This window comes from Octodon degus, unplaced genomic scaffold (assembly GCF_000260255.1).
Source record: "Octodon degus isolate 3935 unplaced genomic scaffold, OctDeg1.0 scaffold00041, whole genome shotgun sequence".
Lineage (NCBI taxonomy): Eukaryota > Metazoa > Chordata > Mammalia > Rodentia > Octodontidae > Octodon > Octodon degus.
The window spans coordinates 16,565,914-16,593,304 of NW_004524617.1; the positions used below are offsets into that span (position 1 = coordinate 16,565,914).

The window sequence follows — 27,391 nt, forward strand, 5'->3', positions numbered from 1 at the left end:
ATCCTCTGGGAAAATTCCCAGTAGAGGAATAGCTGGTTTAAATGGGATTTCCAGTCCAACTTTTCTAAGGAGTCTCTATACTGATTTCCATAATGCGGCACTCTTTTTTAATGTCTGTAATTCTGAGAAACATCATTAGTCCTGATCACTTCTTCCATCTTTCCCATTCCACTCAAACTCAAGTAGGAGCTCTGATTCTCTTTGCTCATTTCCTTATGCCACAGCTCCATTTCAATTCAATAACAACATTGTTTGAAAGGTATGAAATACTTCACTTTCTTCTGGAAATACTCTTCTACATTGGCCCATTTGAATCTAATTTAGCACCTCAGTTCCGCCAACCCAGCTTCAGATATTTTCTTTTTTTTTTTTTTTTTGGGGGGGGGGGGACTGGAGTTTGAACTCAGGCCCTTGCACTTGCCAGGAAAGCACTGATTCCACTGAGCCATATCCCCGGCCCACCAGATATTTTCTTTCTTAAAAGTGAAATGCAACACGGTTTTGAGGTGAGGTTTGATTCACTGCTTCAAGAGGAAAAAGAAAAATCTGCACTGTGCTAGGAATACTTTCAAAGTGGAAAAAAAAAGGGCATCTATTTTCAATTCCAGGTTATACCACACCCTAAGGGGAGGCAGAGTGGGATAAACATTGCATCCCTGAAATTCTAAAAAATCTAAGCTCCAGACTTCATGATTCCTCCCTCATCTATGAGAGTAGCATCAAACACTGCAAACATAGATTTAGAAAGCCACTTCCCAGCTATCCCATTTTCACTCCCACCTGCATTGAGGAGGTAAAAAACAGAGGGCTTCTATTTCTGGCCATTTAAACCACAATATGTGGTCAAAGGAGACTGCCTTTCTCTAGAACTGGGGTGAGGCTTTCTTTGCTTCTCTGTTCACAGTGCCTACCCCAAAGAGAGAAAACAATAGCACCTTTGGCACAGCAGTGGAGCCAAGGCGACAAAAACACCTGGAAGGATGAAAGCTCACTACTGTGCCCACCTACTGCTGCCGTGTGTTCTCAGGAAGATTCTGCTCCATGGGTAGGGCGTCCTTGGAACTTCCTAGGTTTAAAGAAACCAGGGGTACTGGGAAGGAGTCAGTGTCCCTTCCAGCTGACAAAAGAAAAAACAAAGGAAAGCATAATCGATAATGCTTCAGTGTTTTCTGCAATAAGGAAGACAAACTCTAGAAGGCAAGCTAGAAGGCAAATGGGCACAATAAGGCCTGTACTGGTCTCCAACACTTCAGCCACTGCCTCCAAACCATTCTCCACAGGCAACCAGTGTGCTCAGGCAAAACGCATCGCTCATCCTATCGTTCAACATGACACTTACAAATGGCTTCCCATTGCCTGAGGATAGAGTCTGAAATCTTTACACAGCTTCCAAGGGCTGCAGGACGGGGCCCCAGCCCTTCTTTCCAGTTTGGTGTTTTGTTTTCCTTCCCTTTCAACTCAGAACTCCAATCACCCAGGGGTTCTTGGGTTTCCTCAAAGGCACCAGGTGGACAGAGCCTCTACTCCAGCAGCTCTTTCCGCCTGGGTTAAAATTGGAGACATTTGAAATGGTAGACCATAATCTGTGGGGGACAAATTATATGGCTAGATTGGTTTGGGCAAGTCACATAATTTCTTTGACCTTCGCTTCCTCAGATGTAGGGCAAAGACAGAAATAAACAACACTGGCAGCCGACATCACAGAATTAGACTGAAGAATGATGGCAAAAAAAAAAATATTCCCAAAGGGAACAAAATTAGAACCAAGAGATGATGGGACCAGGGCAGTGAACTTATGAATTTAGAATAGACCAGTAGGTAGGAGAAGCAGTTCATTTCGGAGCTTAATCTGAACATCCACTACAGGAGGTCTCTGATTAGGAGCACAGCTAAACTTATGAGTAGATCAGCAGATATTTGTGTGTCTGTGTAGTTTCCTCTGTCACAAGTATCAGTATCCACACCTATCTTAACTGTTCATGAAAATAAAATTCCACATTTTGTAAGTTAAAAGGTCCATGAATGTTTAAAAAAGTACCTCCCACTGTGCAAAAATCAATGCCAATGAGGCTTTCCAAACAAACACATCTTACTTGTGACAAGCTATTATCCAACCAGCATATAATTAATTTTCCTGTTATGGGTAGTGCTTTTTTATAATGTTCTCTCAACACTTTAAAGCAAATAGTCCATCATTATTAATTCATTAAGCATTCACATAGATGCTATTAATCATGATGAACTAATACAGTATTAATGGGTAGGTTATTAATCTGTAATTTCATGCACATTTCCTAAGAAATTCACATTCTTTAAGTTTTCTGAGGAGGAAAACAATGGGAAATGAAATGAACAAATCTTTCAGAAAACAAATTAAGTAGAAGAGATCTTATGTTCCACAAGATCACAATTCTTTTTTCATCCTAGGAAATCTGTGTCTTTACTTATTACAATGACACTTGCTACACAGAGGTTTTCATCAAAAACAAAGGTATGAATGTGGAAACATGAAAATGTCCATCCAGCGTAGAGATGTACCAAATTTGTTCTGTGACATTCTGTGTCCTTAGTTGTATGAAAAGCCCAGCTACTCAACATTTGGACCTCATATCAGCAAGTATGGGCAGCACCTAAGAACCTGCCAGAACTTTAGACTCTCAGTCCCTTTCCAGACCTACAGAATCAGGATCTACACACAACAGGAGCATTTGGGAAGTGGGGATCATTGCTTCTTAACCTTCACACATTAGAGTTGAGATCTGCTGAGGTGTGGGCATCAGGCAAATCTCGTAAGCACACTGGAGGTGACAAGTAGTTGAGGACTATCAGAAATATAATTTCCATGCCCTATTTCATCAATTCTGCGGTGAACATTTTCCACATGTCAATGTCTCTAAAAGTGAAACCCATGATGAAATAATTTTCTGGGCACAATAACAGCATAGTTGTGACTCCCGGCCCACATGTGAGTCTAATTGTAGACATTCATAGTGTTAGCACTTCTGATGAGTTTGGATGCAGGTCTGGCAAACCATCACATTAAAGATTTCACCTAGACTTAATAAGGAAGTGAAAAAGAAATATTGCATATCCTTAATTAAAGGCCATTGGAGGAAAATCCCAGAAGTAACCAGGGAAGACTTTTCAAACAATGTTGAAATACTGCTATTCTTGATGAGGACAACACATTGTGTGGAAACTAAAATATTAACAATTCAAAATTTAAAAGCCACCAGAAATGGCTGGGTGTAGTGACACATAATTGCAGTGCTATGAAAGGCTGAGGCAGGAGGATAACAAGTTCAATCCCATCCTGGACAGTTCAGCAGGTAAGCAAGATCCTGTCTAAAAATAAAAAAGTAACAAAAGGTCAGGGACATAACTAAGTCCAAAGTTCCTGGATTCAATTCCTAGTACCAACACTGGGAAGAAGCTTTAGAGATCCTTTAGCCAATCTTGTTTGCTTACACATTCCTTTTTCATGGATGTAAAAAAGTTATATATAATAAAATATTTATTTTTAAGTACTGTTCAAAGAACTCCTTCAATGCACACAGAATAAAAATTCTGTTACAGGAACACACTGCATAATAGCTTAGGCTTTGTTAGCACAGAAAAAGGTGCATCTTGACAACTGACACCATTTTTTTCACTGTGACTGGTAATGATTCATTTTCATCTTTCCTATTTGACCTGTCACCCTTAACCACTGTTTGGGGGCTAGAGACGTAGCTCAGTGGCACAGTACCTGCCTGGCAAGCACAAGGTCCTGTTCCATTCCCAGTATCAAAGAAAAAGATTCAAATATACAAAACATTGTTTGGTATTCATTTTGCTAAGGTTATAGAAGACTGCAGTATTTATATATTCTCTGGCTTAATTCTAAGTCAAATAAATATAACAAGCAATTTTGCATATAACTAGAGAGGTACCACTTCAGAAGGCCCAGTATTTTCATTCTGAGAAATAATAAATACATCAGGAACACTGAAGTTGTATTTGAATTTAAATAAAAACACCATTACAAAATTGTTTCACATGATTCCAAAGGCATTTTAAGGGCAACTGAACCTCTAGGTTCGATGAGATGTTTGAATTCCTGAGTACTGGGTTTCATATCCGAGGCTTAGGGGCAGAAATAAAAGTTTGGCCAAGTGAGGCTCTGGGCGTGAGGCTGGTGAGAGCAGCCTCAAGGGCACTGTGGGGCCTAGCATGTTGTGGAGCCTTCAGACCTCAGCAGGAACCACAATTGCCCTCTTTCCTCACCCAGTACCTCCCATGTGTTCCCCACAGCCTTCTTTCATTCTGGCACCAGCCTGCAGCTTTCAAACTCCAGCTTCTTATCCACAGTCCAGAGGGTTCAGACTGACGACATCCCCTTTCACCTCTATTAAAATAGTGCTTTATATCTTAATTTATTCCACTGCTGTGCATTCAGACCAATGTGTAGATCAGAAAGGGACAACAGCATTTTCCTTACAGTACTCTGAAGATGGAGAGGAATTGACAAATTAGCTAGGGCATTCCTTGGCATTCTTTAATGTCAACCACCAAAGCATCTGGCCAGAGTGGTTATTTTGCATGGTTCTCATGTCACAAATTTCATAGAACCATCTCCAGTAGAAAACGGATAGAGTTCTCTACTCAGTTTAAGCAATGCCTGGCAGGGAAAGAGGACATCTAGAAATCCTGGAGCTAAGGCTCCGTGGCAGTAGGATCTCTGAGGAGGAGTCCCTGATGCCTGTGCTTTTAGCCCCCCAGTGATTCCATTGGGTAGCTTGGACTGAGAACCCCTGCTGTACAACTGCTCTGACCAGTAGAGAAGCAAGCGGTCATGTGGGGATATGAAGTAAGCCCCTGAACTGGGGCTGGTCTACACGGAGATGTGATGCCAGGGTAAGCTATGCATCAGATTTCAAAGGCTGGTAGAAAAAAAAAAAGAAAGGAAAATGTTGCATGAATAACTTTTCATACAAATTATATGTTGAAATGACAATTTTGGGTTAGGTGAAATATATCAACTGTTACTCTTTTTAATTTGACTACTAGAAACCAAACACACATATGACTTCCATTTGGGACTCACATTGTTTCTTTTGAACAATGCTACAATTATCAGATACTAGCTGTGTACTTATGGATGAATTACTTTATGTTACTAGGCCTCTGTTTTCACAATCATAAAATGGGTATGCAAGCACCTTCCCAGTGTTCAGGGGTTTTACCAGGCACTAGAGGTCAAACACTCTGCATTCCAATTCTGGCTCCTTTGCCTATTAACTGTGTGAACTTGAACAACTGCACTGTTTGGTGGCTCTGCTTCCTTATGTCCAAAATGCTGACAAACTTCACAACCTTACAGGTATATTGATAACTCAGTTTAGAACATTCAACAGATAGTACGTAAGGGTATTATTAAATAAGGTCATCTCTATAAAATGCCTGGCCCTGTTAAGTCCTTCTCAGTATGTTGTCCTTTTAGAAATTGTTTAAAACAGCTGAAGGCGTACTTCACAGAGCAATCAGGAGGGAAACGGGGGTTTTGCCACACTGTAAAGATGCCCAAACCATCCACATCTTCAGGCACAGTTCTCGAAATAAAGCGTGAGACCCCAGCTGGAGCCACCTGGGCAGGGAGTTTGGAAATGCACATATGGTATTTTCAACTCATTTCTGCTATTCATGTTAGCAAATGACCAACTTTTTAGTATTTCCAGAGCCTTCAGTTTGTCCCTGGATGGTAAATGGAAAGGGTTCATCTATGTCTCTAAGGTGCAAGAAATGTGTCATCCATTTCTGCCATGAAATGCACATGCCCTGGCAAGCTCTCACAAGCTCTATTTTCTCCGCTCTGTTATTTTTCTGTCTTCTGGCAACCGATAGCAAGAACACGTGCATACTTGGAAAACCTTCAGGAATCATAATGACCTCTTTCAGGAATGATAAACCCCAATGATCACATGGATATGCCTCCAAAGTGTTACCACCAAAGCCAGCTAAAGTTTTTCTTCCCTTTCCAAGCAGTCATCCTCTTTCAGGAAGTGGTTTTTCAAAAATATACAACCCACTTGAACAACTGTAAAGGAAAATGTACTTCCACATACCAGCGTGTATAACGGGACCTGGCGTGGGCAGGTGGGGAAGTGTCAGTTGTGGGCGCACACGTCTTTCTCAGGATGTACATATCCTGTATCATTAGTCATGCCGAAGAACTTATATTTAGTCAAAAGAAGCTAAATTTAGTTGACAGTCTTCTAAAGTAAAATATTTCTTTCCTCCTACAGCATTTGAGCTAACTTGCAGGAAACTTTTCATAATGTATTGTAATATTTATGGTAAAAAGAAAATGCCCCCACGTCTGCTTTCCCACTCTTTTTGTTTCTGTCAGTATTCACATGTAGAGCATTTTCAGGCCCTTGCTCCACTTCTCAAAATCCTCAGCTTTCCCTTCCACAGGTCAAAATCCCCCAAATGGATTTCGACAGCCTGCATCTGCCCATCTCACTCCTATCACCTCTCTCCTGTGGCCCTGTTCATTCATTCCTTCCATCAAAGCCAAGTTAGAGGTATTCAGTCCTGTCCTTGGAACTTCATTCCCAGCACCTCCAGATTTAAAATTCCCCCAAGCTTGCTTTGCCCCACCCCTCCAAGTACAAGCAATAGTCCCTGTCTTTCAAGATTGGACAACAAGATAGCTTTCACACACCCTGTAGTATATATTCATGAGTAAATAGTCTATACAGTGCATTACAATTCTCAATTATTTAAATTATTTCCAACTATGTTTAACTACATCATGACAAAAGCTGTCTGTAGCTGAGAACTGGCCTTTAAATTCCTGCATTCATGATAAACACATGGTACCACTTAGTAATTTACCCTGAAAGTATATTTATTCCCTGGCACAGGCAATCCTGCATAAAGCTTATACTTAACCAGTTGAAGAGCTGCTATTGGCCCAAACTTCTGAACTCAAACTTCCAGTTTCATCAAATAGCCTTAGAAACTTATATTAACTGCGCTTAATGAGCTCAATACCCAGTGAGTCTAGACAGTGGCCTGTTGGGAGATTTGGGGCTTTGTAAATGTAAGTTTACAAAGGAAACCAGGTATTCTGATATAGTTAACAAAACAGCTTTTATGATTCCTCTATGTACTATTTCATTAACAGATTAAATGACAAGACCTAACATTGATTCTCACAGCTATGATCAATTTGAAGCAGTGATGCAAGTGGCTAGCACTCAAAGATACCTGCAACAACTGCAGTAAGTTAGAAAAATATGACTCCTGTTAAGAACAAAGTACAATGGTACCTCAGTTTGTGAATGCTTTTGTTTGCTAATAATTTGGTTCACAGATGAAGGATTCGACAAAATTTTGGTTTTGTGCTTGATCTTAGCCTAAAGGCAGAGAAGTGATAAAAAATTTTGGTTTTGTTTGTGAACTCTGCATCAGGTAATGAACACAACCATGACCATCTGTCCCACATGAACATGAATGTGGTCATCTTTCTAGAATCACAGAACAAACTAAGTTCGTGAACCGAGGCACCACTGCACATGGACTGCTAGTACCATTAGAACTGCTGAGCTTTGTTCATGATCAAATAAAGTGCTAAAGTTGTATATGAGATAAGAGTAAGTAAAGGCTATTTTTTTTCATTCAAGGGCTTGAATTCTATCAACAGCTCTCTTAGGGAATCTGTAGACCCAAGTTAAAGATCTCTTAAGAATGGGTAAAAGAAAACAAAAAAGTGAAACTGGTGGAAACTTCTTTAACATAGCACCTACAGAAGATCTACAGGAGCCTAAGATGTCACCAATTTCCCTACACTCTTCTCTCTATCCCTGTTGGAATAATATAAAAGTTATGATACCTAGGGCCAGCCATATAGCTCAGCAGACTAAAGCACCTGCTTAACAGGCTCAGAGACCGGGGGTTCAATCCCAGGCATGCTGTGACGACCCCACCCTTGGGGCACACTGAGACTGAGACTGAGACTGGGCGTGGTGGCACACTCCTGTAATCCCAGCTCTTGGGAGGCTGAAAACAGGAGGATCACCAGGAGTCCAATCTGCTTAGTGAGACCCTGTAGTCCCTGTACTAAAATACATAATTTTTTTTGAAAACATTATGATAGGCCAGCCAAATACCTCAGCAGATTAAAGTGCCTGCAAGCAGCCTCAGGGACTGGGGGTTCAATGCCCGGGTCTGCCATGCTGGCCCTGCCCCCAGGGTGTGCTCCGATGGCAACTGACACTGGGTATGGTGGTGCATACCTGTAATCCCAGCTCTTGGAAGCTGTAAACAGGAGGATCACTATGAGTCCGATCTAGTAGGGAGACCCTGAACACCCTGTAGACCCTTCTCTAAAAATACAAAAATGAAAAATTATGATACCCAATGAACATGCTATCTGACCAACTGATCATCAAAACCTTCTAAGGTTTATGGTCATAACTGAAGTCTGACAATAAAAGTTGAGAATACTAACAAGCATCTTGCTATAGTTTGAATTTCGCTTCCAAATCTTGCGTTGCAACTTAATTGCATCACAATGATACCAAGATGGAATCCTTAAGAGGTGAGCATGCCAAGAGAGCTCTTCTTTCCTGAATTAATGACATCATCTTGGGACTGTGTTACTTACTACAGGGGTTTGGCCCTCAGTTCTCTACCCCACGTGCTCACTTAACTGCCCTTCTGCATGTCATGATGTAGCATGAAGGCCCTCATGGGATGTTAGTGCCACCCTCTTGGATTTCCCAGCTTCCAGAATCAGAAACCAAGTAAATTTCCCTTGTCTAAAAATTACGCAGTCTAGGATATTCTGTTACAGAAGCAGAAAACTAAGATATAGTTTCATGTGCTATGTTTCCTCTAGGCTTGCCTTTTTCATGTTCAAATTCCTCATTTACAGGTGTGTGGCAACTTTGGAGGAAAACTACTTCACAGTGTTCAGTAGTGATCAATTCATGTCAATTAAAGTTATCATTTTTAGTTGAATAAGGAACTAACATTTTCTTTTTCTTTTTTGGTTTGTTGAGACAGGGTCTCGCTATTTAGTTCAGGCTGGACTTGCAGTAATCCTCCTGCCTCAGCCTCTCAAGTGCTGGGATTACAGGAGTGCAACACCACACCAGCTGAGAACTAACATTTCTTAAGTATCACACATGTTAAGTGCTTTTAAAATCCTTAAGACATAAACAGTGATAAGAGTTACCATTTATTGAATCCTGTGAGGAAAACTTTGCGCATCTCTCATTAACTTTGCCCAATGGTATCATCAGCTCAGAAACTGTCCTACTAATTGCTTTTGAAACTGTCTCATTGCTATTGTTTCTCAACAAAATTAATTAAAGAAATTGAAACTATCCTACCAATTTGGTTTGAAACTGTCTCACTGCTATTTGTTTCTCAATAAAATTATGGAAAAAATAAAATAAAAATAAATAAATAAAAAATAAAATTAATAAAAAAAAGAAAGAAAGAAACTGAGGCTCAGGGAGAAATGGCTCAGCCACAGTCACATAGCCGGTAAGTGGCAGAGTCTCAATATTCTTTCAAAGCCTAAATGTAAACCTCATTCTATAGGTTTTTATCTTTCCCATCGCCAAGTTGCAAAAGATCTCACAACCAGGAATCAAGGGTGGAGTCGGACTGTCTGAGTGCCCAACACTGTCCTCCCTCCAACACAGGAGGTGAACAGACAGACACTTACTCTTCCCTTCTGGTCTGGGGCAAGCTCCACTTGTACAACAGGGCTCTCCTGGGATAGCAGACCCAGACTTGGGCACAGGAGAAGACAGGGGCAGAAAAGAAAAGCAGTCACTCCACCCCTCTCAGCCAGCACCCTGCCCCATGCACACCATATCTTTTTCCTAACAAGAATTTAAAGAACATGTCCCATGTGCTTGGCTCCATGCTTTGTACTGGGGTCATAGTAACACAAAAAATGTTCTGGCTTTCCTGCAGGGGTTGGGGTGGGGATAAGTGGCAAGAACGAGTAAGCAAGCACACAAATCAATTCAGGTGGTTGAAAGTGTCCCAAAGATCACAAAGACAGAGAGGCTGGAGGTGTCACCAGGCCTATTTCCTTTTTCCTTTTAGTGCTAAAGATTGAACCCAGGGCCTCAAACATACAAAGTGCATGCTCTACCACTGAGGTACATCCTCAGCCCTATTTCTACTAAAATGTCTTTTCTGAGGCTTTTATAACCCTGAAATCCATTTGAATGTATTCCAAGAGAACTAACCTTTCAATAACCTATGCAAGACTCTAGGGCAGCACTGTCTGGTGGAAATCTTATCTGAGCTACATATGTAATGTTTACTTTTCTTATAGCTGCACATAAATAAAAACAAAGAAACAGATGCTATTGTGTTTAATAGCCTTTCATTTATCCTAATATATCTTAAAATATTATCACTTCAACATTTAATCACTTGTTATGAAAAGAATCATCAGTTCATTGAGAGAGCTTACATTGTTTTTAAAAACAAAAGTCTTGAAAATGTTGTGTACGTTTTACACATATAACACATACCAGTTCCTGATAACCATATCATAAGTACTCAGAAGCCACACATGAGCCCTGTGTGGTGGTGCACACCTATAACGCCAGCACACAGGAGGCCGAAGCAGGAGCACTTTCAGGAGTTAGGCTGGGCTACATGGCGAGAGTAAGGCCAGACTGAACTACATAGTGAGAGCCTGTCTGAAATGAAAAAACCAAATGCCACATGTGGCTGGTGGCTCCAGTTCTAGAGTCGTGAATTCAATACCTACTGGAACACTTCATAATATACTTATTGTAATTTCCATGAGAATAATACCTTGCTTCACCAACTTCTTTCCACAACTCTGGGCACAAACCAAATTGGACTGGAACCAAATCAAATTCACTGGTTAGCCTCATTGTTGGTCTTCTGGGGAGTTTTGAGTCGGTTCTCGACCAATCCAGTTTGCAACCAGAATTGTGGAAAGAATTAAGTTTGTGAACCAAGGTACCAATGCAAATTAAACAATCTTAAATTCACAGATCAGTTAGTATAATCAAAACATCATGTATTTCAATCTATTTGAGGTTGATGTATCTTCCCAAAATTCAATATTATACAACTCAAAAGGAATTTCACAAATAGAGCTGGCATTATTAAGCCTATCCAACTTACTTGTCCAAACTATTAATGATAGGAGAGCTACATTAAAGCTATGGGGGGGGGGAGACCAGATCTTAAAACCGATTCCTTAGAGAAGGTGAGAGTCCAAAAGTAAAACAAGAGTGTGCACAGGGAATGGAAAGAGACAGCTACAAACAAAAGGGCTGACTGTCAGTACCAAGAACAAAGTGCATCAGCTTCCACCGGTCATTCTCATACCTACTAGAGTCTTAATTGCTTGTTTAGCTATTAAGAAAGAGAACACATCCTAGAGATAGTCACATTTTCTATGGAATAATTAGAAAGAAATTTATCTTTGTATTTGAAATGAATGCTTCCTATGTGGAAATTACTAAAATTTTTTGACAGTTTTTCCCCTTTCACACACAATACATATCATATTCAAATGGCCTATGAGAGTAAGGAAAGAGACCAAAACCAAAGACAATGTCTTTGCACATAAAATTAAGTTTATTTTAGATTCCAAAAGTCTTCAATTCATACCCAAATCCTCATGCAGAACTTTTCACACATACAAGCATGATGGTGACATACATGTGATTTAGAAGGCCACTGCTTCCTACACGCCACATGAAAAAGACTCAGTATGGTTTGAGAGACATGGAATCTTCTCTGAACTGGGATAGGGGACTCAGCCAATAGAATAGTGGCTGAGTTTTCATGGGAGTAAAAAGCCCCCTATAATGCATGAATGGGTCTTGGTACTTCCTCACTTCATCCCTGCTTTTGCCACTCAGATGCCACTGTTTCAAAGAATGTGACAAACTCAAGGCTTAACGTGGCACATTATAATCTTTTTGCACATGATCTAAGGACAATAATATAATTCATCATGTCTCCAATAATCACAACTTCCTGATTACCAAATGACTTTACAGGAGCTGGAGTTTTTGGGGTTTTATCATCTACAAAAGATGATTTGGCTCAAATCACTTCTAAGAAAAACAAGGTCGTACAGGGAAAAAGGAAAGGTGTTTAATTTTGAGAACCATTTGAATTTCAGCCAGCAGGCATTCACAAATAAATAACTGATATATGAATTGCAATCATCTTTATTACATATTAGGGCACAGTCTCTACTTCATCTCATAGTGCTGCTGGAACTATGGCTGAAAATAATACACTGCATCTCTTTACAAACTATTGGCAAAGACAACTCCTCCATAAAAGAGATGATCTGGCCCTAGTTTAAGTTGTCTGTCTACTATTTGACACGAGTGTTCCATCTCTTTCATTGCCTCATGTTTCAGAAGTGCTCACTTGCCCAAGTTCCATCTGCTCATTTGAAAGCAATATGGGCTGTGTCATCTTCACAGTCACATGAAGACAACGTGGGGAGTGGCCATGGGATGGAAATGTTAGAACAACCACTCACTACATTCAGCCTTTAAGAAAATAAAAATAATTCACTTCTTGAAAAAAAACAGATAATTTTATTTTCCAAGTAGACATCTGAGTCTTATATGCCATTTAAAAGAAAATTTCACAGAGCCAGGTTGCTGACTTTGATAGAGAGCAATTTTTCATCACTTGGATCTGTCAAATCCATTTTATTTCACAAATTGGACAGCCAAATCTGTGTGTTCTCTATCAACCATGAGAAAATAGTATTCTTTTGGTTGGCAGCATTAGGTTTCATTTTTGGATGTTCTCTCTCTTTTTATCAAGGTGAGGGAAAATATCTTGACAGTGTTCAATATTTTTGAGAGCACATGATATTTACAAAGGATCCAACCAAAACAAAATTAAAGGATTTGGTGGACACCACATTAAGAACCTTAGAACTATCTTTGAGACAAAACAGAAAAGCAAAGGACAAATATTGAGAGCCTGTCATGTGCCAAAATTAAACTGAGTCATTTATATAGGCCATCTCCTTCAGCCGTCTTAAAAACACTTTGATATGAGGAATCCCAGTTCCATTTTAAAGACGGGAAAATTAAGCTAAAAGAGATGAATAATTGGCTCTAAGTGACACAGAGATGAATGAAACGGGATGAGGAATCACGCCGAGCATCTGAGACTTCAAAACTCATGTTCTGAGTAGCTTAAAATGAGGAAAAATTGGAAATAACCTAACTGACAATACAGGCATTCATTGGATATATCATTTCTGCATAAAGCCATCATAGCAAGTGAAGGTATAGATCTACTTTTATTCAAAAGATGTACATAATAAGTTTACTAAAAAGTGAAGATCTCAAAAATAAAATACATGATCCATTTTAAGATATATAATTTATATGTATAACATATAGTATATTTATATGTACATTTACATTTTTTAAGTCATCACTAGGTTGCAAGATTTTTTTCTTCTTTTTGCTTATTTACTGTTGGCCTATAATGAATTTGTATTACCTGGGTAAAATGATAGTTGGATGGGCTGATATATAAACAGATAAATACAGGATATACAAAGGAATAAAAATAGAATTTAAAGATCAAATGTTTAAAAAATACAAAAAGGTTATCAAGCTGCTCACAGCAGTGCATGCTTATAATCCCAGCACTCAGGAGGCTGAGGCAGGATCGCTGTGAGTTCAAGGCCAGCCTGGGTACATAGTGAGAAGCTGTCTCAAAAAAACAAAAACCAGGTTATCAGTACATTTGATATTTGAGAAGCTATGTTTACACTTAATGAAATCATTTGTAACAGTCGTAGTTTCAAATATATAGATATATATTATATAGATATAAATAGATATATATCAGTACATACTGCCAATATTTTCTATTGCAGTTATCTATAAACAAATGTAAAGATATACAAAGAATGAGACATCAACACACATAGAGATAGAGAATGGAAATGATAAAGCAAACCCAGCAAAATGGTACCAATCAGGGAAGCTATGTAAAAAAAGAATTTATGGGAGTTCTTTGTGTTATTCGTTCACTTGGGCAGTGTTTAAGTTATCTCAAAATAAAGAGTTTGAATAAATTAATATTTCACATAAATATTTTATTTTTTATTTTTTTTATATATATTTTTTAAAATTTATTTAGTGTGTGTGTGTGTGTGTGGCCAGCTCAGCCCACCAGGGGGCGGGGCTGGCTGGCATGTGGTACTGGGGGATTGAACCGTGGTCGCTGTGCTTTTGCTTAGCTTAGCTTGTTCTAAGTAGGTACTTTAGACCACTGAGCCATCTCACCAGCCCCCCACATAAATATTTTAGACTTAAAACACATATGTCTAGTATAAGATGATACCAATCTGGAAAGAAACCCTACCTTCCATCCCTCCTCTCCTAGTACTTCGGATTAAATCTAGGGCAACTGCACTAAGCTACACTTCAGCATTTTGAGGTGTGTCACTAAGTTGCTCAGGCTGAGCTTGAATTTGCAATCCTCCTGCGACAGCTTTCTAGAGTGCTAAAACTTCAGGTTTGTGGCCCTGTATCCTCCCTGCTCTCCATACCACTTGAAGCAAAAGTCTTACAATCACTTTGTGAATTTGTCCTTCACAGTGATCGTCACAAAACAGCTTGAAATTTCTTAAATTGCGCCTTTCTCAGAACACAGAAATATACAGGAAGCCTGCCACTTTGTGTCACAAGGCTAGCACGGTCTTAGCAATAGAATTTGACCACCTGAGCACACAAAAAGCCACGGATAGGGCCAGCCAAATAGCTCAGCAGATTAAAGCGCATGCAAGTGGGTGCAGGAGCCTGCTGTGCTGGCCCCACCTCCACGGAACACTAAAATGGCCATTGAGACTGGGCGTGGTAGCATGTGCCTATAATTCCAGCTCTTGGGAGGCTGTAAACAGGTGGATCACTATGAGTCTGATCTAGTAGTGAGACCCTGAACACCCTGTAGACCTTTCCCTAAAATAAAAAAGAAAAGAAAAAAAGCCATGTGCCAATGAGAATCATAAACAGATATCAATTATGAAACAAAATACTAGCTTACTTACTTCTAGCAGGGTCTTAAAGTAAACCATTACTGGATAGGATATATTTCAAAATTAGAAACTTAGTTCTCAAAGAGAAATTTAAAGAAGCTAAGAGAGATTCCATCTGAGTCCCTCATAAATGGTAAAGAAACGTTTTTCTTATATACATTTTGCAAATTATAAACACAATAAGCAGTAAAGAATGGCTATCAGACACAATAAAAATATATGCTTAATGTTCAAATCAAAAAATTATAGCAAAAGACATATTGCCATTAATCCCACTAAAAATACTCCCCCTTGCTTCAAATACATGTATCCCGTGGTTCTTGCCACTTTTTAAAGCAGCTCCAGAGGTCTTTAGTGAGTATCCCTATGAGATGTGCTCAAAACTCTGGTGAATGATTCTACTACGTGGCATCCAATGGAAAAGTGGGCTCCTAAAAACATCATGGTGTGTCCTCACCCACCGTATACACCAGATCTGGCTCCATGCAATTTGCGGCTCTTTCCCAGTGTCAAGTGACCACCAAAGGTAAATGTTTTGAATCCACTCAGGACATGGAGTCAGCCACCAGAGTACAACTAAAGACACTCATAAAAGAAGGCTTCTAAGCCAAGTGTGGTGGCGCATGCCCATAGTCACAGCACTTGGGAAGCTGAGGTGCCAGGATCTCCATGAGTTCGAGGCCAACCTGGGCTACATAGCAAGATCCTATCTCAAAAATAAAAGAAGGAGGAGAAGAAGGAAGAAGAAAGAAGAAATCCTCAGGGTAAATCCTGAGGGGATTTCACTGACCTTATCAGACCCAAAAGCTACAACTCTTGTTGCATAGGTCCTGCTTTACCTTGGTCTTAACCATCCAGCAGAAAAGTATAAAAACGAAGTATAAGAAGTAAAGCCATGGGGCTGGTGAGATGGCTCAGTGGTCTAAAGCACCTACTTAGAACAAGCTAAGCTAAGCAAAACACAGGGACCGCGGTTCAATCCCCCAGCACCACATACCAGCCAGCCCTGCCCTCTGGTGGGCTGAACTGGACACACACACACACAAAATAAATAAATAAATAAACATTAAAAAAAAAAAAGAAGAAGTAAAGCCATGCTGTTATGTTGAGCTGTGGGGGACTCAGGTCAATAATTTCTGACATTGCCAGTTAAACAGAAGACCCAATGCTATTACGGGCTACTGGACTCTTAGAATATTTTGCTGAGTTTACACACCTATAATATTCAAATAACGCAACTTAACAAAAAAAAGTATACAGATGAATGTCCATTTTGTATCTGTATATTCAAAGTGGTTAGGATAGATATATAGTTACATTCTCTTAATGAATAGAGGGATTTGTTCTAATGGTGTTTATAAATAGGATATCATGTCTGCATCTTGTACAACAATTAACCACTAGGAAGAATGTATGCAATGTGTTAATTATTGAAACTGTCCTACCAATTTGATTTGAAACTGTCTCGTTGCTATTTGTTTATCAATAAAATTATGGGAAAAAAAGAAGAAAGAAGAAGGCTTCCAGAACTGATTCAGAATGTGACAAGAAGAGTGTGTCTAAAGAGAGAAGGCATATTTTGAAGTAGTTAATAGCAATGTCTTGGCTACTTTCTTAGTTTCTGGGATGCAATATTTGACACTCACAAATTAAAGGAGGAGATGTTTATTTTGTTTTGGGGGTTTTGTGACATTTACTTTGGCTCACAGTTTGTAAAGGTTTCTGCCCACAGTCAGTTAGCTTCAAGCCAGGGGGGAACAGTGGGAGAACTGCTCAAGACGTGTCACAGAGGAAGCAGAGAGAGAAGCTAGGAGGAGCTCGTCTAGGCCGGACCCCACAACCTAACAGCAAGTCAGCTATAAGCCCCTGTAATCCAATCATCTTCCAAAATCCCCACCCAAGATCACATGAGGCTTTGGGAGAACATCTCAATACAAACCCAAATAGGCAATGTCATTTATTGTAATAAAATTTTAAATTTAAAAATTCAATGTTTCATCAGGCCTTGCACATGGCTATGTATATGAGGTTATGCATATGAAACCAAACATGGAATAAAACCTGGAAAGAAGGTGTTATTTCCAAATGTGAGTTTTTTCTTTTTTCTTTTTCTTTTCTTTTCTTTTTTTTTTTTTTTGAGACAGGGTCTCACTATGTAATACGGGCATGTGCTACCACCCCCAGCCAAATGTGGATTTATAGCGAGTTTTCCTCCTACATTTTTCAACTTTTTATTTTCCCAACTGAGCTTGGAAATAACTTTTTCATTTTTAAAATAAAGCCAGAAAATAAGCCTCAAAAAAATCCCTGTACTGCTCTGAACAACTTACTCTCATTTCCATGAATTTCAAAGGAGCCCATATATGACATCTTCCTGAACAAAGCATGTCAACACTTAATTTTAAATTAAGTTATCCCCAGCAAGTTCTTTAAATTATTTTAATCACTGCACATCCTGACTTTAAAAATCCTTTGATTATAACTAATGTAAAAGGGAGTATTTATCTGGAGATCTTGTATTTTCTTATCCTTCAGTGATGTGGTATCCCCATTTGCATGATTGTGCATGAACATTTTTCTATCAAGGAAGAAGAGCCAGAGAAGAAAAACAGAAGATGAACAAGAATGGTAAATGAAGAACTAACATGAATCAATGTCCTAGAGGAAAATAAGTATTAGTCCATAAATGCACTGTTCAAGGTCTTATTTATGGTTCTACAAGATGGGAATCTCATCTGTTAGGTTAAAGGAATACCTTGAAATTCTCACAGATTCTCATTTATAAGTTATCAAGACTAACTTTGAGCCTTCTAATAAAAAACATAAGCAATGCAATTTACTCCCACTTGTGAAATTTAATTATCTTTTTCCTTACAATTGATGATGGGTATCTAATTATTTTGCACATGGCTTCATGTGTTATTAAGTACTGCATATATAAATGGATACATATTCAATTTTCATGGATTTGAAATCTTGGAAAAATGAAGAGGCAAAAGAAATTCACCTTATCACTTCTCAGAAAATCTTTATAGGTGTTACTGAATGCAAGTTACATGACATAACTCAAAGTTGTCAAAAAGAGAGGACAAAAGCCATGCTATTTTTACTTTCTCAAAACAGTTACCTTATCTGGGTTTGCAATCTTCCTACTTTCCTCCTCAGATGGCTTTCTCCAATAGCTTAGCAGGAAAATGAAATCTAATGCTTACATGATATGTTCCAATAACCGATATGTCCAACATGTGAGTATGTATGTCTGCACGCACATGTGAGTATGTGAGTGTGAGCTTGTCCCTGCTAGAGAAGGCCATGGGAGAAAAGTGAGTCTCCCTAGAGCCAGCTCAGCAGCTAATGGGAACAATACGACAACCACAGGTCATCCAGAGTTCTCTAAAGTGATGTCAAAAGACGATGAGGTGTTAAGTACATTTTGTAAGCCATGAAAATCCAAGACACCATAAGAAAGAAATGAAGTTGACCCTGAAAACAAGAGACAAGTCTAATGATATAACATAATTTTCACTAACTATTCCTTTGGTCCCAATCTCAATCAAATGCTATTTAATGTTTGACAGTAAAACTTAACTACTGCATGATCAAATACAAACATAACCTACTTTGGTTGAGATCTTAGAAAATCAAATTCTGACCTTTCAATCTTCCATTTAAAAAAATTCTTGGAAATGGACTTAGCACAGTGAAAAAGTGAGGAATCATACTTTACATCCCAAACTATACTTTTCTTGTCAATTGCTCGTGTCTATAAAGTGCATCACCAACCTCCTGTAGAAACTTACCCTTCAACTTGAGGTCAACATTGTGTCTCAGCCAAGGATAAACCCCATAACTTGGCATATCTTCAGGAATTGGATTACTGTTTATCCAGCCATCACAAGCGAACCGGAAGAAATTATCACAAGGATCCACAGACAGATTTACTTTACTCAATATGGCAGCAGCTATTTAAAAAGAAAATCATAGGATTAATGACAAGCACTGAACACTGTGTGCTGTTCTTTTCCAAATTAAACAACAATTTCATATCAACCAGTTCCCAACTCTTGGCTTCTACGTTTCCCCTCAAATAACTTTCTGAATCAACTTTGCTTCGTGAAATGAGTGTGTTCAGCATGAGTGAATAAAAGTTTGGTGGTGTTATTGTTATTGGTTTTTCAGTATCGTTTCTGACATCTGTGGGTTACAGGACAAGAATACAAATGAAGTAATGTGGTAGATTTTTTTTTCAAAGATAAATGTGACTCTTTTATCCCACATGTGCTTCTGCAAAGCAACTTTGCTACTAAGGCCCATTTCCTTTACCTTGAATTTGGGTTGGCCTTGTCACCTGCACTGGCCTACAAAATTAGCTGCGATGATTATTTCTGAGTTTCAAAGCTAAGCCCAAGAGGTCTTGCGTCTTCCAAGTTAACTCTCTTCAAACGAAACCCCAAAACCAGCCTTTGAAGAAGCCTCCTGGAGAACAAGAGGCCACATGGAAAAGAACAAAGGCAACACTACCAGATGTGTGACCCAGGCCATCATAGACCTTCCAGCCCAAGCAACTGTCCAGAGGTAGGCAGCCACACAAAGCTTAGAGAACCATCTATAAAACCCATGGAACCAGGTGAAATATTACATCGCTCTTGTTTCACTTCCAAGGGGTGTCTGTTTCACAGCAAAGGGTAACTGAGAAAGAGGCCGGCACATCATGTATCTATATATTTTAAAGATATATTTACATGGTGTCTTTATAACAACCTTGAAGGCCAGTTATGGCTTCTTGAGGCCCTTGGCATCTAGTACAGCTCTCAGAGGAAAGGCCATGATTGGAGACTTCGGGCTGTTTGGTCAGGAATTCTGGGCTACAGGAGAGGGCTGCAGACTTGGCCCCACAGACACCTTAACTGTGGGAGAGGCATAGCCAGAGGAGGGCTAAAGTAGGGCTTTCGAAACAAAGGTCCCAGATGTAGGGGCAGGACTGAGTGAGTACTCATATGAATTAGTGGAAAGTACAATACACTGATCTACCATTTTCCTTTGTTCATAAACCCATATACAAATATATAAGGAAGATGGCCTATAGTTAGGAAATCTGTACATAGATATGTATCCATGAGCTTTAAAGGAAAACATTTCATTACAAAATAAGAGTGTTTCAAAATTCCTAATATTGGACTCCAACTGCATACAATTGCTGACTACTTCTCCTGCACAAAGATCTATAAGAACTCATTACAAAAAGGTAACCAATATTTTAAGGACATTGAAAGGGTGACAGTCTGGGAAATTTTGACACTTTAATTAATGTCAGAATACATTGCTGTTTGAAGTAATGAAATCTCAATCGGTTTTCAGCTAAATTAGAATAAATTTCCCCCAAAAATAAAATCTGCGTAAATTTAGAAATACATTTTATAATTTTGTTACATGGGTGGCTTTTCCAGGCTCAAAAACAAGGCTAGCCTAGACTTTCTACAAAAATTCCCAAGAGCATTTTATTCTGATTGAAGTGACTAATATACAAATATCCAGATTTCTATATGACTTCACAGTCCTTGCTATTTGCAACCTTCCTGCCCCCAAATAAACAACTATCAAAAAATTTGGTTTACAAGTTTGATAAATTTCCAATTGATTTCATGTTTGTGTCTTTCAGAACTTATTCAGTTGTCTCTAATTACATTTTTGCTAACTGCTATCATTTTATCATTACTATTTAATATGCAAACCTGCCAAGAGATACAAAGCTCTTCCTTACAGTTTGTATTTATAGTTAGTCTTTGCAGCCACAGGACGAATCTGCTATGTGACACCTCCGAGACATGGATCACATAAGTCTCAGTCCCACACAATATTTACAGTCACACAGGGGAGCCCTCGTGTACATTGTTACTCACATAAACTCACTGCTTTCTGGCTTCCTTCCCAAACTTCCTCTACCCCCACCCTTCAGATGCAGCCTCTCTTCTCCTCGGTTTTCTTGCAGCTACCTAGGAAAACTGCAAGGTCAGCTCTGACCTCGGCCCTAATGCGAAAGTGGGAGTTGCATCACTCACAGTGAATTTTGAAAGGAGCCTGCTGAGTGAGAAAACTCTTTCCCCTGCCTCACAATTCATCATTCAGGATTCACAGCTGAGCAAAGGGCTGTACTTTCTGCAGTGGAACTGTGACTTGAAATTGCAAGGGACCTTAGTTGTCAAGATACAAAAACTCCTTTCCCCTTACTCAGCTCCATGGAGAAAATCAAGCAAGTCTTGTTTTAATAAAAGAAATGTGATCATAAAGGAGACCTGTGAAAGCTCAGGCTGTGGGCTTTCTCAATCCATTACACATGAGGTCAACTGTTAGCCAGTCTTCAGCTAGTGTATGTGCAGCAGCTGGAGGAATCCTCTACATGCTGATGTGAAATTTTAGGTTTAATCAGGGCTCTAGGGAAAACCTTACCAGGGGTTAAGCCTTTTCTTCTGTCTGAGACAGGGTTTAACTATGTAGTTCAGGCTGGACTTGAGCTCGCTTTGTTACCCAGGCTGGCCTCAAATTCCTGCCTCAGCCACCCAAGTGCTGGGATTACAGGCATGTACCACTTAAGCCTTAATATATATATATATATATATATATATATATATATATATATATACATATATTTAACACTAAGCATCTTGTCTGTGCCAGGAACTTTTATGCAAACAAAGACCTCTTCACACAATATAGCATACATGATTATAAGCTTTAGAGTTAGACTACTTGGTTTGAAATGACAGTAACAAAATCCTCTCACTAAATAATGCTAAGGGGGTTGCTTAACCACTCTGTGTATTGTTTTTTCCATCTGTAAAATGGGTATAATAATACCATGTAGCATCACCATGAAAATTAAATGAGTAAATATTTGCAAAATGCTTATAGCAATGTCAGACACCTTGCTATATAACTGTAGATAAAATACAAGATGAACAGTGAAATCTGATTTTAAGATAAACTACTTTCTACAATAAGTATGTATGAAATATTGCATGAGACATATTTATACCAAAAAGAGGTGGTCATTACTGTATAACTCAAATTTAAGTAAATATCCTATATGTATATATTTAGCTATGTCTGAGAACATAAAAAAATTGCTGTATGTTTTTTGCTATTATTATTCTATAAACACATCTGAAATCCTGAGGGTGTATTTTCAGAGTTACAGATTTTCAGATTTTAGAAAAGAAATAATGTGCAACCACAGATGATGTACTATCTCACCAATGTCTGGAGTGGTCCTCTGAAGAAAACATATTCATATTTTCTTTATTTTAGGGAAGGGTCTACAGGGTGTTCAGGGTCTCACTACTAGATCAAAATCATAGTGATCTGCCTGTTTACAGCCTCCCAAGAGCTGCATAATAGTATTTTTACAGGGACAAAAATACATATAATCCTGAGATCAAAAAAGTCTAAAACAGCCTCACACAAGATTTGGTTTTGCCATCAAAGGAACTACAATGAGGCTTGGCCTGGCCAACTACAAGTTGCCAAATTTTCTCATATTGGGTATTGTGCACTTCAGTTACTACTGTCATTATTTTCTTTTATTCACACATTTAATACATTGTTTAAAAACTATTATTCCCATTTTACAGATAGTGAGTCTACAACTTAGGATGGTTATGTATTTAGTCCAGGATCATGTAGCTTAAAAGTGGCCCTATGGTGCTTCAAATCCAAATCACTCCATCTACCCTCAACCACAGCCATCTGAGTGCCACTTCCATTATTTCTTTGTATTCTTTCTACAGCTTGCATTTCAAAAGCAATATTAGGGCCGGGGAGGTAGCTGAGTAGAATAAGCTTTTGCCTGGCAAGGACAGGGTCCTGAGTTCAATCCCCAGTACCGAAAAAAAAGCAAGATTAGCATGTGAGGAAAGGGAGCTGAGGAGGAAAAGAAAGAAATGAAAAGGAAAAGAAAGGAAAGGAAAGGAAAGGAAAGGAAAGGAAAGGAAAGGAAAGGAAAGGAAAGGAAAGGAAAGGAAAGGAAAGGAAAGGAAGAAATGAGATAGAAGGTAATCAAACAATTCCTTCTCCTGAACTTCCCACAAGTGCACCTGTACCTACAACACACACACACACACACACACCCTAAGCTCTTGGGTAAGGCTTTGGTTTGGCCACAACTCTCCTGCCATGTGTATGCAACAGCTATTCCACACACTCTTGGAATGCTGAGGCTTATATTACATTCAAGAGGACTGTGACCTTGATGAGCTTTAATGGAAACAGCACAATCAATATATTAACATTAGAAAGCTATTCATCAATATGAAGATTAAAAATGAAACATCAAGGCAAAATATGTTAGCTAGCAGAAAATGACATCATCAACATCAGGCTACAGACTCACAAGTTATCTACACATAATGGAAGATTTATGAGTTCAGAATTCTCAATTTCTTATATTTGCAAGAATCTGAACACAGCAAAGGTACTAGTGACATGAAATTTAGAACTTGGTTTCTGTGCCACCTGGTCCCTCACCAGCTCTACCACATCCTTTCTTCACTGCAAAAGGCTCCAGGTCAACTGCTCAAAGCAAGGAAAAGAATTTTTATATCACTCACTCCAGGAGAAAACAAATCACTATTCCAGAGTTGAGATGGTTTAGTCACCAGATTCTAGTTAGTCCGGTGTTACGAGAGAAGAACAAAGACTTAGTGTGGTAGCATGCTACCAAGAGAAACATGGTAAGGAGCCAAGTGTGGACACTGATTTATAGGGTAGGGAAGGAAACTATAAGAAATCTGAGGCAACTTCAAGTGTGAAACTTCACTTTGGTGCACCCACTGATACATGGTCTGGTCAGCTCAAGAGAAGTTGGACTTAAAAAGTGGAATAGAAAGAAAATGTTGAGGATGAGGATGAAGAGGAGGAGGACCCAAAGGGATTCCAAGATGCAGAAGAACTATAAACTTACAAAGGATTCTCTGTGTAGAGACAAACAGGTCAGGTCAACTAACTAGAACAGACTCTAAGACCGTGTAAGATGGACAGCAAGCTGAGCCATAGGAGGCCGATAGTGTCTGCCTATGGGTCCTAAGAGAGGCCATACAATCTTTCAAGCCCCTTCCTGAGTTTCTTATCATGAGGCTCGAAGTATTTCACGGATGATTTTTTGCAAGGAAAAATAAAACAGAAAAACTAAATTCCATTACTTCACACCAAAACTTGAAAGTAGACTTAAAATTTCTTCAGAATTGCATTTCATACTTGGTAAACCTCAAGCAAACAGAATACTAAAAATACCACCTGTTTTCTCTTCCACTCTCCAAGGTACCATAATTATAACTTGACACAGGGTGGAAAATGAACTTACCAGCTTCGATGCATTCTGGCTTCAGGCAGTACTCCTGTTTAGCTTGGAAGCTTAAGAAACCTTGAGTCACTGAAAAAAACAGATAAAAATAAATGACCAACTTGTAGCAGACCACCATCAGGTAAACTGTCATCAAACAAATATGCAAGATGTTTGATATCAGTTTATCTTCATCAGAATTGACACAGTCCTCAAAATCCAGTTGCTTAGCAGCCTTGATGAGACTTGGTTGTTGTGAAAGTCAGTTCTCTCATAAGACAAGTGCATACAGATAGACCAGGGCCTCTGGGAGTCTGGTCCCAAGAACCACAGCAGCAGCACCTGGAGGCTTGTCAGAGATGCACATTTTCAGCCTTTTGACTCAGAACTGTGGGTAGAGAGGCAACCATCTGTGTTTTGGGGTTTGTTTTTCTGTTTCGGTGATGCTGGTGGTGATGGTGGTGGTGTGCTGCACATTGAACCCAGACCCTCACCAATGCTAAACAGGCTCTGCCACTGAGTTACACCCCTAGCTGGATATCTATCTGTGTTTTATCAACCTGCAGCTGACACCGATGTGCTGGGTTATATGGTCTTTCAAGTGTCTCCCATCTCCAATTATCTGAAGTGCAAGGCTCATGTTTCTATGCTTCACAACTATGTCACCCTCTAGGAGATGGAAAATTTTAAGCTTTTCAACTATGTCATTTGGAGCAAATCCAGAGTAGAAGGAGAAATCTAGCACGTATGGTATTTAAAGTCTTGGATCTTATCTGAAAGCCATACAGATATGGCCAGAAGAGGAAAGGAAGGGTAAAAATATACTCTGTGTAACTTAATCATCTGAAATGATTATTGTCTGCCTGCCTGGGGTCCCAGACATCACCCTCACATGAAGCCCTGCCTAGCCACCAGATTTATGTAGCTTTGAGGATGAAACTTCAGCTACTTCTACCCTCAGTACACACACACACACACACACACACACACACACAACCATACAACAAGGCCTTGCCCTGAGTTTGATCCCCTGCACTACAAAGAACAAACAAGAAACAAACCAAATTCTGCACGATCAAAACAGCTTTTACTTTTCACCAATGCCTTGATTTCCTCAAGACATTCCTAGTGAAATCACCCAAATGGATTTCTGCAGAGGTGCAGAAGGATGCACTCTGTGTGACCTCCAGGTAGCACCTGGGCATTAGCAGATGGCAGTGAAAACTTCAAAAATATTAGCAACAGTATCTTCTCTGTGAGCAGAAAAAGAAGTTGTTTCCAAATGTGGTCATGGCCTCAAGGAGATGAACCCATGGTGGGTGAATGGCAAGTAAAGGGGCACTGAGACCTTTAGTGCCACCCTCAGCAGAGAAACACAATCAGAAAGCTTGGCAGTGTTCATGTTTCCACTGGAAATGGCAGACACCAGTCACCTGCCAGGGCAGCATGTTTTATTACTTAGCCCCCGTATCCTAAGAGTAGCCTGATTCTGCTCTTTTTTCTCTGCTGCCATCCTCCAAGCAGCCTTTTCACCTGGGTTGCCCCATGGATTCAAGAAAACTGCCTACAGACTATCTCACACCTCTTGTTAAGACAGCAGTTTCTTAGCATAAAAGTGGGTTTTAATTTCTTGAAAAAATTAGACAAAGTATATAAAGATGAGTATACAATATTCCAGTGTGCCTACACAGTGGAAAAGTGGAGGGAGTTTTTCCCTTCAGTCTACTTTTACATGTTTACCAAATATTCTTAAATGAGCATGCATTATTTTTATAATAGAAAAATATATGTGCACCTTATTACACCTGATCATGGTATTTTTATTATTCTGGACACTAACTTTCTGGGCACTAGTCTTACTTTTTAGAAAAAGGTTAATGAAACAGTTAAGCACTTAATCCTCTCATAAGAAATAATTATGGACACAAAACCTCTAAAGAAGCAGAGCTAAAATCAGTTACCTTTATCTGACAAGTACCAGAATGATGATTTTTAATTTAATTAACTGGGACAAAGGCGAATTTGATTCCTCAAGGAAGAACATTATATCCATGAGTGGGAGGTACTGTAAAATCATGAAACTAAGTAAGGATCAGTAAGTCCCAGTAAGGTGAAGGTATAAATAAGTGAAACAGAAACAATAAAAATACATTAATATAAAAATTTTAAGTGTTACTTTTATTGATTAGGAGCTCTTAAAAATTTAATAGTTTGAATTTCCCTTTTATTTTTCTATAATAAGTACAAATGCCCTCAGAATACATCAAGATCTAGAGTATGAGAATGGCTGGTATGGTGGCCCACACCTGTAATCCCAGCACTAGGGAGACTGAAGTAGGAGGATCGCTGCGAGTTCAAGAGCAGCCTGGGCTACAAAGTGAGCTTAAGGCCAGCCTGAATTACATAAGTGAGACCCTGTCTCAAAAAGACAAAAAATACTAATAATAAAAGAAAAGAGTATGAGAATGGCCTGACAGAAGGTGTCACAGGCCAGATCAATCCATTGTTTGCTTCTGTGAACAGTCTTGCCTTGACATTTTTAGTACCTAAAAAATACATAAAATTCTAATGTCAATGTTCAGAAATCAAATCCTGTGGCCCCCAGCCATGCACATTTGTGTACATGTTGCCTATGGCTGCTCTTGAGACCATATTGCCCACCACAGAGTCCAGAGTATTTCCTTCCTGATCTTGTCAGAAATAGTCTACTGAACACAACATCTGAGAAACAAATTGTGAGAAAGAGGAGAAGAGACAGGGGACAAAAGGACACTTGCAAATAAACTAGTTATAGGCATAGAGTCATATCTGACCTCTTCAATTCCAGTGTTCTATGTTCTTTGAACCCACTCCCAAGTCGCTGGCAATCATTCATACTATGGAGCCACTTAGGTTCAGAAGAGAAATGATCCCAGTGCTTCCGAGACAAAGAAGAGATAGAGAAGGATGCTAGAAATTGCAGA

General features: G+C 39.2%; 1 protein-coding gene across 1 annotated transcript in view; it reads right to left on the reverse strand.

Moving 5' to 3' along the window:
* The window catches only part of Phex (phosphate regulating endopeptidase homolog X-linked), a 243,921-nt gene that overhangs the window by 214,081 nt on the left and 2,449 nt on the right, over positions 1 to 27,391 (reverse strand). Inside the window, exons 2-3 of the mRNA XM_004631393.2 lie at positions 24,450 to 24,518; positions 18,895 to 19,056 (exon numbers count right to left, since the gene is read on the reverse strand). Coding sequence (XP_004631450.1) covers positions 18,895 to 19,056; positions 24,450 to 24,518 — 231 coding nt within the window. The remainder of the gene's footprint in view (positions 1 to 18,894; positions 19,057 to 24,449; positions 24,519 to 27,391) is intronic.